General features: G+C 37.3%; 1 protein-coding gene across 1 annotated transcript in view; it reads left to right on the forward strand.

The window, feature by feature from the left end:
• Positions 1-16191, forward strand: part of calcr (calcitonin receptor) — a 69230-nt gene that overhangs the window by 43988 nt on the left and 9051 nt on the right. Inside the window, exons 8-11 of the mRNA XM_082187089.1 lie at positions 4000-4112; positions 5677-5768; positions 10733-10859; positions 15472-15625. Of these exons, the coding sequence (XP_082043215.1) occupies positions 4000-4112; positions 5677-5768; positions 10733-10859; positions 15472-15625 (486 nt within the window). The remainder of the gene's footprint in view (positions 1-3999; positions 4113-5676; positions 5769-10732; positions 10860-15471; positions 15626-16191) is intronic.

Genomic DNA, 16191 nt, shown 5'->3' on the forward strand with positions numbered 1-16191 from the left:
GCGGCTGGCATAATAGCTAAAAGCAGACTCACCATGCTTAGAGTGAACCCTTGGTATTTCTAGCTGATATGATCCTAATGATCTGAGTGATCTGTTGGGTTTATATTCAGTGAGCATATCTGCAATGTATTGAGGTCCTAGGCCATTGAATGATTTATATACCAGTAATAATACTTTAAAATCAATCCTAAGTTTAACTGGGAGCCAGTGTAAAGACCTGAGGACTGGTGTGATATGTTCATATTTTCTGGTTCTGCTCAGAATCCTGGCGGCAGCGTTCTGTATGAGCTGCAACTGTCTTATGGTCTTTTTGGGAAGGCCAGTGAGGAGTCCATTACAATAATCCACCCTGCTGGTGATGAAAGCATGCACAAGTTTCTCTAAGTCTTGTCTGGAAACAAAGCATCTAATTCTTGCAATATTTTTCAGATGATAGTATGCTGATTTAGTTATTGCTTTGACATGACTACTGAAACTAAGCTCTGACTCTAGTGTCACACCAAGATTCCTGACTTGATTTTTGGTTGTTTGACCCCTAGAGTGAAGGTATGCGTTCACCTTGAGAACTTCATCTTTGTTTCCAAACGCAATGACTTCAGTTTTGTCTTTGTTTAACTGAAGAAAGTTTTGACACATCCAACTGTTGACTTCATCAATGCATTGGCACAGGGAGTCAATGGGGCTGTAATCGTTGGGCGATAGGGCTAAGTAGAGCTGTGTGTCGTCAGCATAGCTGTGGTAAGAGATTTGGTTCTTTCTCATTATTTGGCTCATTGGGAGCATATACAGGTTAAACAGGAGTGGCGCAAGAATTGAGCCTTGAGGGACTCCGCATGTCATGGATGTCCACTCAGACTTATGGTCTCCTATACTCACATAATAACCTCTCCCATCTAAGTATGACCTGAACCATTTTAAGACTATCCCAGAAAGCCCCACCCAGTTTTCCAGCCTGTCCAGAAGTATGTTGTGATCGACAGTGTCAAATGCAGCACTGAGGTCGAGTAGTACCAGCACTGATAATTTGCCTGAGTCAGTATTTAAGCGAATATCGTTTATTATCTTTATGAGCGCTGTCTCTGTGCTGTGATGCGGTCGGAAACCAGATTGAAAATTGTCAAAGTATCCATTCGAGCATAAGAATTTGTTCAGCTGATTGAAGACAACTTTTTCAATGATCTTACCTATGAAAGGAAGATTTGAGATTGGTCTATAGTTGCTTAATATGGTCTTATCCAGATTTCTCTTTTTCAGGAGGGGCTTGACAACTGCAGTTTTTAGGGAGTTTGGAAAACTCCCAGAGAGAAGTGAAGCATTTACCACTTCTAGAAGATCTGCTTCTAAACTGTTTAACACACTTTTGAAAAACGATGTGGGAAGTGTGTCAAGAGCGCAGGTTGATGTTTTAAGGTGCTGTACGGTTTCTTCCAAAATGTTGCCATCAATTTCTTTGAAATCAGACATAGTAACTACTTTCTCAGGTGGTTTGATCTGTCTGACCCCAGCGCAAGTCAAGGATGTGCTGATCACCTTTCTGATATTATTGATTTTGTCAGAGAAGAAAGAAGCAAACTCACTGCACTTGCTGTCTGAGAGCATTTCACTGGGAATCTGGCTTGGGGGGTTTGTCAGTCTCTCTACAGTAGCAAAAAGAGTGCGTGTGTTGTTTAAATTACTGTTTATAATATTTGAGAAGAAAGTCTGTCTAGCTTTGCCTAGTTCCATATTGAAAGCATGAAGGCTGTCTTTGTAGATGTTATAATGGACTACAAGTTTTGTCTTCCGCCACATGCGCTCTGCTTTTCTGCATTGTCTTTTCATATTTTGCACTGCTGTTGAGTTTCTCCAAGGTGCCTTTTGTCTGCCACTCTTCTTCCTGACTTTCACAGGAGCAATATCATCAATTACACCTTTAACTTTTGAGTTAAAAGAATCAAGGAGAAAATCAACAGAGTCTGCAGATATGCTTGGTGTTAAGGATATAGCCTTCATAAATAGGACACTAGTGTTCTCATTTAAGCATCTCTTCTTGACAGACACAGATCTAGCTTCAGTGGCAGGAGAGATCAATATATCAAAGAAAATACAGAAATGATCAGACAGTGCTACATCCTTAATAACAATCGATGAAATGTTTAGACCCTTACTGATAAGTAAATCTAAAGTGTGTCCATGATTGTGTGTGGGTCCATGTACATGCTGAGTCAGATCAAGAGTTTTTAAAACAGTTTTGATTTCTTTGGCCATATTGTTTTCTGCATTATCTATATGGATGTTAAAATCTCCAGCAATGGCAAAACAGTCAAACTCTGAGGTAATTGTTGATAACAGTTCTGTAAAGTCCTCAGCAAAGGCTGGAGAGTATTTTGGAGGCCTGTAAATAATGAAAAGTAAAATGCGTGGAGCACCTTTTAACACAATACCCAGATATTCGAAAGACAAGTAATTCCCAAATGATATTTGCTTACATTGATAGATATCTTTAAAAAGAGCAGCTAGACCCCCACCTCTCTTAACAGCTCTGCAGACACTCATAAAAGTAAAGTTAGGAGGGGATGTTTCATTGAGGATTGTTGCACTGCAGCTGTCTACTAGCCAGGTTTCATTTAGAAGCATAAAATCCAGGTTGTTTGTGGTTATTAAGTCGTTGACTAGAAGTGATTTATTTTTAAGTGAGCGAATGTTTAAAAGAGCTAACTTAACAGACTTACTTTCCCCCACAGCAATATTAGTTTGACGTGTAATAGGCACCAGATTAGTTGGGTTTGCTTAAAGGGTTAGTTCACCCAAAAATGAAAATTCTGTCAGTAATTACTCACCCTCATGTTGTTCCAACCCCGTAAGACCTTCGTTCATCTTCGGAATACAAATGAAGATATTTTTGATTAAATCTGAGAGCTGGCTCACTCCTCCATAGGCTTCTTTGTTATTGAAATTTGCCGGCCCAGAAAGTTAGTAAACACGATGTTTAAAATAGTCCAAGTGACTACAGTGGCTCAACCTAAAGTTCATCAAGCGACGAGAATACATTTTGTGCGCAAAAACAAACAAAAATAACGACTTTATTCAACTATTCATTTTCTTCTGTGTGTGCCTCTGAGTGAGTTCACGTAGTGTAACAGCGCAGCGCTTCGGGGTTGTACTTCAGAACGTAGGCTCACTATTGGCCGACGCTGGTCATGGGTGTGATGCATGTGATGTACAACCCAGAAGCGTTACACTACGTAAACTCACTCAGAGGCACACAAAGAAGAAAATTAATAGTTGAATTAAGTCGTTATTTTTGTTTGTTTTTCGCACAAAATGTATTCTCGTCGCTTGATAAACTTAAGGTTGAGCCACTGTAGTCACTTGGACTATTTTAAACATTGTCTTTACTAACTATTCTGGGCCGGCAAGTTTAAATAACATAGAAGCCAATGGAGGAGTGAGACAGCTCTCAGATTTAATCAAAAATATCTTCATTTGTATTCCGAAGATGAACGGAAGTCTTACGGGGTTGGAACAACATGAGGGTGAGTAATTGGGTGAACTAACCCTTTAAGTCTTTTAAAAAGGCATCTGAAATGTAGTGTTGTCAAAATTTTGATGCATATTGATACTGAAATAACTTCTAGGTCTTAAAGTGACAGCAGCCTAATATACCTGGTGCCAAATTATGAGATAATATAAAAAAATATCTATATGGCAGTTTTTCCCCATGGTATCGATGTCAAAATTTGTGGCCAGTAAAAAAATGCTGAGTGACTAGTAACTTTGGAAAACCACTAGCCACAGTGGCTGGTGAGCAAAAAAGTTAATGTCAAGCCCTGCAGAAAAGCATTCTAGGTCATCATCCTGAAGCAAAACCAGTTTAGAACCTGTGCAAGTCTACACCACCCCAATTCTTGAAGCATTTCGAAAGCTTTGAGCCTTTCTGGCACTAGGGTTACTTTAAAAGCTAAAGTATAATGGCTTTTGTCATGCACTTATCTCTCGTCTTTTTCCCTGTTCATTTAGAAAAAGTCACCAAATATTGTGATGAGACTGGAAACTGGTTCAGACACCCTGAAACAAACAGGACCTGGTCCAACTACACCCTTTGCAATGCTCATACCAAGGACAAGCTCAAGGTAGGAGGATGGGACATCCTTAAATTCTGCACTTGTTTTGAAGGAAAATGTTATTGTTATGAATATTTCTGAATTAAAGGGTCAGATGTTTTGAAAGAAACTCTTACAGTGCACATCCTAGCTAACAAAAATATATTCTAAGAACATTTCGCTATTGTTCCCATTAAGTTATGAAAACGTTATTTCGGATTGATCTCAGAACTTTCAAAACTTTCACATTTTAAAATGTTTCTAAAACGTTTTTTTTCTTTTTTTCTTAGTTATATGAATGTTAAGGGAACATTCCATTTGATCATTTTGCAAAAGTACATTCAAAAGTAACATTACCATAATGTTTGGACTATTTCAGTTTCACATAACCAAAAAAAATAAAAATAAAAACTTTAAAATAAAAAATAAAAAACTGAACATTCATAATTTTAAACATTCAGAAATAATGTTTTCATAACTTAACGGGGACATTAGGAAAACGTTCTTAGAACATACTTGTGTTAACTGGGATGTTAGATTGCAAGATTTTCCTGTGATTTTAGCCCATGTGTTTAGTGCAGGGCTGATTTACAAATTATATCCAGAATATCCATATAGCAGATAATTTACTAGCTGTTGATTTTCTAAAATGTGTATATAAATATTGCAAAAGAAAAGAAAACAAGACAAATAATTAGCAGATCAACATACCAGAATATCATAAAAAAGCAGAAATATGATAGATACAGCTCTGATGCAGTTTTATACTATTTAAAAGCTGTTACTGAAAGCAATGTTGGATTTGAGTGTTTCTTTCAGACTCAGTGGCAGTGAAGCGTAATGTCGATACAAGGCAGTTTCAGTTTAACTTAACAGCTTTTCTGGGGGACAGCGGCTCTGAAAATTATTCATAACATAATGGTTTCAGAGCCATACAACTGCTGCTTTACAAAGTGAGGGATAGAGAGAAAATGTCAGCTCAGGCAAACTCAAATAAAGTCTGTGCACTTCACTCCATCACACCAGATGGAGTTCATAAAAAAAAGCATAGAAAATTGGGATATGCACTTTCAATGCTACTTTTATGCTTTCTTACTACTTTGAGATTTTATCCTTGTTGCATGAAACTTACTGCTAAATAACACATGAAAAATATGCTTACATGATCTTTTTTTATTATTATGTTATGTTTAATACCTCAAAATATACTTAATATTGAAGTTTCAGGTTGATACTTTGTGAATTGTTGTAATCCTATGATAACTGATTATTAACAGAATATCAATGTGATAACACACTTTAAATACCGTGCATGAATAATTTTAAATTGCATACAGTTTGTCCTTTCAGAGACTGAAATATTATATGATATATATATATTTAATAGATGCAATCTGTTTTGATTTTCTTTTATGATATTTTTCTCCACTTTTGTTAATAATAATATTAAGACTACTTTATTGAATAATAAATTGTAATTTGAATATAAAAGGTGAATTTACATTAGGGTCTCTTGAAACCCAAAAAAATGAAAACAGTAAAGTGAATCTCATGAGAATGTGGTTTGACCATGACATTATTTGTCTCATTTCAGATGGCGTATATTTTATATTACATGGCGATTGTGGGTCATGCTCTTTCTATAGTGTCCCTTCTCATCTCACTGGCCATATTCTTTTATTTCAGGTGAGTTTCCAATCTCCTCTTGACTGTCTCCCCCCGTACGAGTTGAAGAAGGCAGGAAATATCTGCTGCGTAGCTGCAGTTACTTCAATAAACCTCTCGCTGATGGGTCGCTCAGTTGTTCACTTGTTTTTGGCAGGGCTGTGTGTTGTCTACTGTCAGACATTACTCAGAGCTGTTGACGGTGACGGTGTGGAGGTAGAGTGTTGCGGTGGCGTCTGAGATTTATTTAATTGACAGAGTCGGCTTTTCAAAGAGAGATTTACCAAGAGGCTTTCGGTTACCCCATTTATCACAGTGGTCAATTCAAACTGAATAGAAAAGATGGATAGGCGTTCCCGTCAGCATGGCCACGCGGAAATGCAGTCTGAACCCTGAAGTTAAACGCATTAACCCTTGAATTATATACATCTCTGGATCAGGCTTTTACTTTCACAAAGTCAGGAAAATTGGCCTTTTCTCTGGGCTTATTGGCTGAATTACCATATACAGTGCTTTGTGAATACATCAAAATCTAAACCAACCACCTTATTTGACTGAATTGCAAATCACACACTGAAATGCAATTTAAGTTTGTATAAAAACTGAAATCCAAAAGGAATTATTTCAATATGATATTGTTTTGGTACAGAAAAAAACCCAACAAATAAAAAACAGGAATTGCTATTTTGGAATCCTATAATTTTATACAGATGAAAAACAGTTATACTAACAAGTCTGGAATAATTGATGACGGCCATTAAATTATTCGAAATACGTCATTTTTGAGCTTGTAATGGAGACTTGAGCCACCTATAGCATTCTAATTGCACACCTTAGAACTTTTGTCAACCAATCAGATTCAAGCATTCGACTTAACCTGTATTATACCAGGACCGGTACTTTTCTGCAGGTTGAACACTGATAAGCTCTGCTTTTAATCGCCCTTGTTCGTGTTTGTTTGAGCGCTCTCTCTCTGAGCTAAAAAGGTTTCTATTTACAGTGTTTTCTTTACAAGCTTTGAGCATTGTAGCCAATCACAATCATATCTGTTGAGTGCTTGAACGCAATGGCCAATCAGAGGTGCTAGTCAGAATTCACTTAACACCGCTGAAAACGCACAAGGTTTTGTTTTGTTTGCTCGTGATAATCCTTTCATTTTAACATACTAAGTGTAAACACAATGTAAATAAGAGATTCTGAAAAGAAATTCACGCCTGGCAAAGAAATGGCTCTTGTCAAATCAAATTTGCACCCACATGTGACCGGAGGTATGTATGTGTATGTGTGTGTGTGTGTGTGTAAGTATGTGTTCTATAAGAGTAGACTTGAGTAAATGAAAGGTGTGAAGATCTGATTGTTGTGCATATGAAGACTTTTATTATTTATTTGGTCAATGTAAATTTCATTATTCATGTATGTATGATGTATTATGTATTTTATTATAACATCAGCCTGCCCAGGGACTACGGGTGGAAATTAGCTCTTGAGCTAAAACCTGGTACTATGCATCTCTCCCCTTGAGGTTAATGTTTATTGTACGCTGTCCCTGTTTTTCTAAAAAAAAAATATAATAATTAAAAAAAATTCATTGTAAGACAATTAAGAAAATCGGTTTTTACCAATTTTTCCCAGATATTAAAGCATTTTCCCATGATCTGGTATCGGTTTTGTAATATCGGATGAGATATTGAGAACGGTTGTGTTTAGATGTCTCAGTCTCAATCTGGAAGGGGAAGTTAAACCAGACCACCCAATCACTGTCTAGAAAAGGTGGTCCCTAAAAACCTAACGCATAAACAAAGAAAAAAAAATCAGTAGAACTTAGACCTTCTGTTAAAATGAAAAGAAAAAATGTGTGGTGCAAAAAGCAGGAAAATTCTACTGGAGAACCTGCTGTAATTGCCTGAAAGTTTATCTTTCAGTAGGAGAATGAACCCAACTACAGTTTCTTTACAAACAATTTGAATGGTTGAGTTGGACTGGATTGTGAAAGAAAAGCAGCCAACAGTTGTTCAGCATAAATGAGAAATGATAATACAGTTTAAAAAGCAAGCATACGTCTTATAAAGTTGTTTGAGAGAATGTTCAGAGTCGGAATCTAAACAGAGCGTGACAACGAAAAAAAAAAGCAGAACTATCTTTGTATTTTATTTCCTATATGTTAATTTGTTTTGTGTGTCAAAACTATTTAAAGGTACAGCTGTGTATACTTAAACTTAAATATGCTGTTCTCATAAGTATGTTTATTTTTTACTTTTGTCATTCAAGAATCGCAGTTATTAAGATGATTAATTTGGTGCTTGAAATAAAAACATCACAGAACATTGTAGGATTTGTGATTCAGCTCAATGAGCGTGCATGTTTTTATGGACGTTTAAATGATTTAGTGATCCTTCTGTCATTAACATTAACAAATTAACTTTTAATAGGACCCGACTGTTTGCACTCTACTTACAGGCTGAAAGGGAAAGGTCATTTGGCTCTGGCATCGCAAAAAACGATAGTTTCTCATCATTGTGTTTTATTGAGTGCAAATCCTTGGTGTCCATTTATCTGGCAGAGCTGCACTAAGCTCTGAGCCAAATGACGAGTATTTGTCAGGTTTTGTGTGTCATTTCATGCTGACTTGGTTTCCTCCGTATGTCTGTGTCCCCTAGGGTAAACTTAATTTCATGGGTAATTAAATGTAGGAGCCAAAGAGTCATATATACATTAAACGCCACATAAACTTTTGGGTTGTTTGTCACATAGTATGACAGTTGTATCCAGCAAGTAAGCTTACAATCTCATAGTTTTTTTTATTAATATAATTTTTTCAGTACACTGACTCTCTCTCTCTCTCTCTCAATCTTTCCATGATTGCTTAATGTACTCTTTAGATTGATTATTATTTAGAGGATTAAAAGCATATTTCTATTAAGACCTAATTTCAACATTAGCACTCAATAAATACTTTTTTTGTTTTTGTTTTTACAGTCTGTTGTTAGGACATTTCATTTTTGATTATGGCATTATGGCATGTTTCATATCCCTGCAAATGTAGCCTAAAATTACTGGGGGGAAAAGCAAAGCATTATTTAAAGAACATTTGGATGTCTTTGGCTTCGTTCTGTTTGTGCCTAAGCGATCTGATCAACAGGTCTTGCAACTCTTTTGAAATATCACTAGGCCAGTTCATTTATTCGCAATTGTTAATATTTTCATTGTGTCAGTTATGATGTTCAGCTGGTTTGGTACACTATCTGGAAGTGTAACGTAGCAACGCTTGTTTTTAGGGTGCGATGGTGATATTTACAGTCCGATCTTCTGAGATGTCAAAGTCTTAATGTCGTCTTATTGAGTCCAGATGTGGTGCTCAAAGAGGTACGTGTCAGCATACAGCTGCACTAAGCTTTAATTTATGCCCCACCGAATAATGCCAGAAATTTTTGGTTAGGAATATGGGAAATAGCTTTGGAAAATGAGCTCAGCTTTCACTCCCATCCCAGCTTTGCACTCAGCTGATCTCTGCTGGCAATTTTAGGTTAAACTGAGTAAAATCATGTGAGTAGCATGACTTTCTTAATTTGAAGATTGTGATGACATTTGCTGATGCAGGTGTGAACTTGTTTTACGTCCCAAATTTGGCATATTTAACAACTCCTGACCAACAACAAAACAACATTTACTCAGAAATACCCTTTTTCCTCCTCTAGATTTCTATCTTCTAAGATTTCTATTTAAAATAAATGATGTTCATTTGAACTTTCTATTCATCAAAATATCCTGAAAAAAGAATCACGGTTTCCATAAAAATATTAAGCAGCACAACTGTTTTTAACATTGATAATAATAATTTTTTAATTGAGCAGCAAATCAGCACACTGGAATTATTTCTGAAGGATCATGTGACACTGAAGACTGGAGTAATGAAGCTGAAAATTCAGCTTTCCATCACACAAATAAATTACATTTTTAAATATATTAAAATAAAAAACAGGTTTTTGAAATTTAAATTAAATTTAAATTTCGCAATATTAATGTTTTTACTGTAGGCCTATATTAGATCAAATAAATGCAGCCTTGGTGAACAGAAGAGACTAATTTCAAAACATAAAAAAATCGTACTGATTCGAAAATTTTGAAAGGTATTGTAGTGTATGTATTTCTGAAGATCACTGTTCCTTAACCTTCTAGGGCCTTCATGAATAATCCCAACCAATTTCACCCAATAAGCAATTACTGTTAAAAACAGGCAAGCATCTCACAATCACATTTTTTTAAATGAGGCTGCTCAGGCCTCAGGTGGCACAAACTTGATGTTCTGTTTATTTCATTAAATGGGTCGTATCATGAGGAATCCAATTTCCATTTATCTTTTGAGATATAAAGAGTTCACTGTTCTACTAAAACATACTGTAACATTCAGTACTTCACCAGCCCAAAAAAGATCCATTTATTGAAACTGGGCTAAAAAAAAAACATTCTAAATATGAAATCCTCGAGTTCCTGATATTACCATATGACACATTTGCACATCAGTGATGCCTGCCAACTCACATGGTGAGATCATATAGAGGAAACGGGGAAATCATTTGCTGTTTCTGGCTGCGTGTAGCATCTACTTTTCTACATATCTGACAGTCAAAGTGTAATGCAGGCTTTGAAGGAGGGGACAGGCAGAAACTATATTGAACCTGCTGTGAAGAGGTGCATGGAAATGGCATGAATGAATGGTCTGATTTATGAATGATTTATTCACCTGTGATTTGTTGTGCAAATCCTGGAAATGCTGAAAAAAGCTCAGTGCTTGAGATTAGTAAAAATTGTAATCTGTCAGAAGCAGATTGATTTTTATTTTATTTTTATGTATCTTAACTATCCCAGAAAAATGTTTTTGTTTCCATCCTGAAATGAACTGTCAAACTGAATTACTCTGCAAAAAGTCACACAACTGCCTCTGTCATGAATGATCCGTGATTAATATTTCTTTATCTCCCATCCAGGAGTCTGAGCTGTCAGAGAATCACTCTACACAAGAACCTATTCTTCTCGTATGTGCTCAACTCAGCCTGCACCATCGTCAACCTCATAACTGTGGTCAACAACCCCAAAGTGGTGCAGAGGAATCCGGTGCGTGACTCCACAATGCTCACATCATCAACAGGGCTTTTCACACTGCGTTCTAAACCCCCTTTCTACCCCGTAAAACCAACATTTCACACTTGTAAATTAGAAGTGGGGGGTAGCACAGCTTTTTACCCGGGGTTATGAAACATGGCTCAGAAGCACGATTAGCACTGCTTTTACGCTGTTAACCCTGCATTGCGGTGCTAAACGTGTACAGTTGAAACGATGCCGTGTTAGACCGCTACGGCTAGATGCTTAGCAACAGACAACCGATCGTATGCCTCATATTCACGTGCTTTGTGCAGTCACAGAAACACAGCCTCATGTGCATTGTACACCCTAAAAATGCTGCGTTGTTTCAACCCATGTTTGGGTCAAATATGGACAAACCCAACCGTTGGGTTTAAAAATTAAAGGACAAGTTCGGTATTTTACACTTAAAGCCCTGTTTACAGATCGTATCTGATGAAATAGAACGGTTAAGATTAAAATTTGGACACATGCTCCTGTCCCGAGAATTTTAGGTTTATTTCGCTTTTGTGGACCTATTTTGCCAAACGCGTCACACCCGTGATTGTTCAGTTGAGAGCTTGAATAATAGACACTCCAGCCCAGTTGGTGGCGATAATGCACCTTTGCCAATTGCAAGCAAACCACGGGCATTTCATTGAATAGACAGAAATAAGCCTAAAATTCTCGGGACAGCAGCATGTGTCCAAATTTTAATCTTAACCGTTCTATTTCATCAGATACGATCTGTAAACAGGGCTTTAAGTGTAAAATACCAAACTTGTCCTTTAAGCTTTCGTTGTTGTTGAAACAACCCAGCATTTTTTAGTGTATGAACATAGTTGGTTTGAGAGGGGAAAATGCGGAAAACTGGAGCGAAGAAGAGACTGTTTCATTCTTACCTGTACAGTTTGAAACATTCATTCAGTATAAACTTAATTGTACAGTCGGCAATATATATTCCACTTACCCGGGGTTTTGAATGACCCAGGGTTAACTATTTCAAACCCTATTGTTACTATTTCCTTATTGTACTGCTTTCTGTTTCTAAAAAAGGCTGATCCAAATATTAGACCAGAAGTGTTGTCAAATTGTTGTTTCATTTAGACCTTCAAAGTACAAAGCACATATTTCACGATAGATAGATATTCCACCATAGATATTCTATATTTGTGATGTGTAAGATTTTACACTTAAGAAGAAACACATATTTAGTGTACCATAAAAGGTTATATTGTTTTATTCACATTGTATTTTCATTGCATGAGACCTTTTCATGGAATATGATCTTGTCAGGTTTTGCTCTCTATGGAGGAATACATAAATCTGCCACATTGGAATGTACTGCGTGATCTAAGAGGTGTGGTGAGGAGATGCGTTTCAAGAAAAATATTCACTTTCAGCTACTGTACCTAATGTGATCGAGGAGAATTGCCTATTCTTTTTTTCTGATATACCAATATTATGAGAAAAAACAGGTAAAAAGTGAGACTAAAATGAGTTTGCACCCTGCTGAAATGGATTGGATGAGTGGGTTTTGAAGTTCTGAAAGGACTGGAGTGCAGCGGAGGTGTAGTTTTGGAGTTTAAGAAAGATCATAATAATTTTTTCTTACTCGCATGAAAAAATTGGCTTGTCTGAGAGATGCATTATTGCGTTCGCCAGGCTCCTTCATTTAAAAAACAAACGCTGCTGTGCCTGTTAAAGTACCTTTCTTACTTATGCTTTCTCAAAATGATGTCTGTTTTTTTGGGGCCAGTGTAATGCAGTGTGATGTCTTAAAATGTGCATTCTTTCGGGGGTGTGGGTGCATTCTCTATGTTTAATTTACGGTATCCTTGTTCAGCCTGAAGAACAAGCTCCTTCTGTTATTCTTTCCAACTCCAGAGAGTCGAGCCGCGGTCAGTGCAGAATGCATTTCCAGCCTCAAGGAGAAGAGGTTACAGATAGGTTTAGTTTAGACTTAAACCCTGTGTTTCTGACATAAGCTGAGCTTAGTCTGACTAGAATGCCATTACATGTCAAGGACATCTGAATTTAAAGTAAAAGAGCCTTGACTTCTAAAGGGAAGTTATGTGTGGGGAATAACATGTGTGAGGACTTGCTGCCAGTTGCGTGGGTGTAGCAGGCAGAAGAGCGATGCCATGGACATATGGTAAAAAGTTAATCTGGATGACTGACGTGTTGTTGGGAGGTGTGTGTGATCCAGCTCAGCGGATTGAGAATACACACTTTGCCAGCATTTTCTAATTAAAACTGCACACATGTTCTTACAAAGCAGCCAGGCAACTAAAAAATTCAGAGGAAGGGATCGTCCAGGCCGTGTTAAAGATCAAAAATTGGTATTCTAACGGGTTTTTTTTGAAACACTTAATTTGCAAGATCAACTATAAGTAGTTAATTTCCATGTAAACACTTTGGCCAACACAGTAAAAACTGGCTCAACCAATAGCATGAGCTTGAGGCGGGACTATCTGCTTTGCAGACCAATAACAGATTCTGAAACCTGTTTGAAAACTCTGTTTTTTGCTAATTTAATTTAAGGGTACACTTTATTTCCACAATCCACTTTAGACATTATACTATATAACTTTGCAACTAAATGTCACCTAGTCTCGTGTAGCCAGACCTTCAGACCGATGGTAGAAGGTCTGGACTCCATGGCTGAGTCCCAATTCGCCTACTTATACTACGACCTAAAAGTATGTACATTTTTTGTGATGAAAAAGTACATACTTTTGAGTGTGTGGCAAAAGAGTATGCACGTTCTGGGACATACTTCGATGACGTCATGCAACGTAAACGAGAACGTGGCTGCCTAGTTACGCATACCACGACTGTTAACAAAACATTTTACATTTCATTCATTCTTATATATCCAATATAATTTTATTTACTATTCCCATCTTTTTTTCCACAATACATTTACAATGTGTTTTCTCAAATTGAGGAGTGAAGCAGGGCGTCGTCGTAGATCAACCAAACGCAGGTCGTTTGTGAGGCGGCTGGTTCTGACGTTCATGTGCAATGTGTGTAACGAAAGCTACTTATTTTCTGAGTTAAAATATTTAAAGTTTATAGTGTAACTATTGTTTAACGTATTTTATACTTATGTATAATACTTAAAAATACCCCGATGAAAATTAACCATGCTTTTACTATAGTAAAAGTGTAGTAACCATGTTTCTTTGGTTGGACTGATAAAGTTAACATTTGTACAGCCACAGTACAAATAAGTCAGACAGAAACATCAAAAGAAATACAAATACATAAAAAAGACACTTGCATGACACTGTACTAGAGCCTTTTTATTTATTGTTTTGTAGCCTGCAATGAGGCGCTCAGTATCTTCATCGGACCCTACAAGATAAACACGGTACTTTTTTGGCACAACATAAACCCATTAATATTACGAGACAATAAAATATAACTTTAATTAGGGTTAAACATTTGAATTCTTAAACTTAAAAACTGAGGGCGCATCTCCGCTGCTGCATCCGACTGCCTTTACATCACCACCATCAGCGCAAAGCTCCTCCCTCCCGCACGCAATGGGTTGTGGGCAATATTAGCCGTTAGAGTGTGCATTGATCTGCACTTCGAATTCTAACCGGAAATAGTAGACCATCCGGGTATCTTTGGAATACTCATTTCAACATACTACGATTTGGGACGTACTAATTCTAGTTTCGCATACTATTTAGGACGGATAGTATGCGAATTGGGACTCAGCACATAGGTCTGCTTTCATTGGCAGTCTGACTGACATGTAAAGCAACCAAACACAGTTTTGTTCAGCGTCATTTGTAGGGGAGTGAAAATGTAAAGTCGGTGTCCCTACAATAACAGACCGCCTTGTAAAACTCTTAGAGGTTAAAGAGTGTATGCCATGAACTTCACATACTTTTGAACATCCAGTGTTCAATTGATCCTGATTAGGGCTCATTGTAACAGTGGTAAACACGAAGGCTTTCTTTTTCCATGAGGGGGTTTGGCACCACAATAGCTTTTTTTTTTTCTAGCCAGACCGTTAAAGAACGCAACACACATGTCTAAACCAATAACCAGAATTCAACCAAAAATACAATTAAACTCAATATATAATCATGCATAATTAGGATAGCAAAATAAATAGACTTTTAAAAGAAAGGAGAAAATGCTTCCCATAGTTTTAAGTTGTGCATCCAAACAAACTTTTGATGTAAATCCATCTGTCACTAATTTGGCTAATACGAAAACAATATTTGGATCAGTGTTTGTTTAATATGTTAGGCTGTTAAATCACATTTCTACTGTTGGTTATGCTTTTATTAAATTATGAGTTGTCCTAATCAGCCTATACCCTGCATATTGCAGTGCCTATGCAATTCATGAAATTGATTTTATTAAAAATAAATGTTACCAACCACCTGAGCCACTGCAGTAGATTACTGGCACAGCATTAATTCTTAACTAGCTAGACCAGAACCAAACCAGTTGGCTCGGACATAGTCATTATGCTGGTATAAACTGGTCTTTTCAGCAGGGCTGTCCTGTTAGATTTTGCCTAAATTGTGAAACTTAAAGTACCCGTCTACTTCATTCTCTGACTTTTCTCTCTCTGCAGATTGGCTGCAAGGTGCTGCACTTCTTCCACATGTACATGCTGGGCTGTAACTATTTCTGGATGCTCTGCGAGGGGATTTACCTGCACACGCTGATTGTGGTGGCCGTATTTGCAGAGGAGCAGCATCTGCACTGGTATTATCTTCTGGGCTGGGGTGAGTCTGTCTCCGCCAGCTCTGCTCCCCGTGTCTGAACGCAGCTCCCAGTTTTGCTTTCCCATCTGTCAGCCAACTCTAAATGTTAAATATGAACGTGAAGTTTATCGTGACCTGTTTTCAAAGGCAGCTGTTTCATCCGTCTTTGCTCCATTATTTATTGGATACATTTGCTCGTGGTCATGTCCTCTTGCTCCATAAACGGAAAACACTGTCGCCGGCACAAACACAGACGAAAGACAGGCGAATCAGCCAATCCACAGTTAGGACACAATGTGCTGGATAGTTGTGGATGTTTGGGGTCGTAGTTTATTTCACATTCGGATGTACTTTACTGTTCCCACTGACAGTTTTATTAGGACGGTTTATTGAAGATCAGGGCTTAACTATCTTGTTTCGCCTGTTCTCTGTGTTAGCAATGACATGGGTTAGGAAGTAGCTAACATATGGACAAAATTGTGGAGCATTATTAAACTGCATTGTGGATTGTGGAGCATTATTAAAGATTGTGTGATAACCCTGTGTCGGATCATCCATTTCCAAAGACAGCCCTCGACCATCTGTAG

This window comes from Leuciscus leuciscus (assembly GCF_965113295.1).
Source record: "Leuciscus leuciscus genome assembly, chromosome: 12".
Taxonomy (NCBI): domain Eukaryota; kingdom Metazoa; phylum Chordata; class Actinopteri; order Cypriniformes; family Leuciscidae; genus Leuciscus; species Leuciscus leuciscus.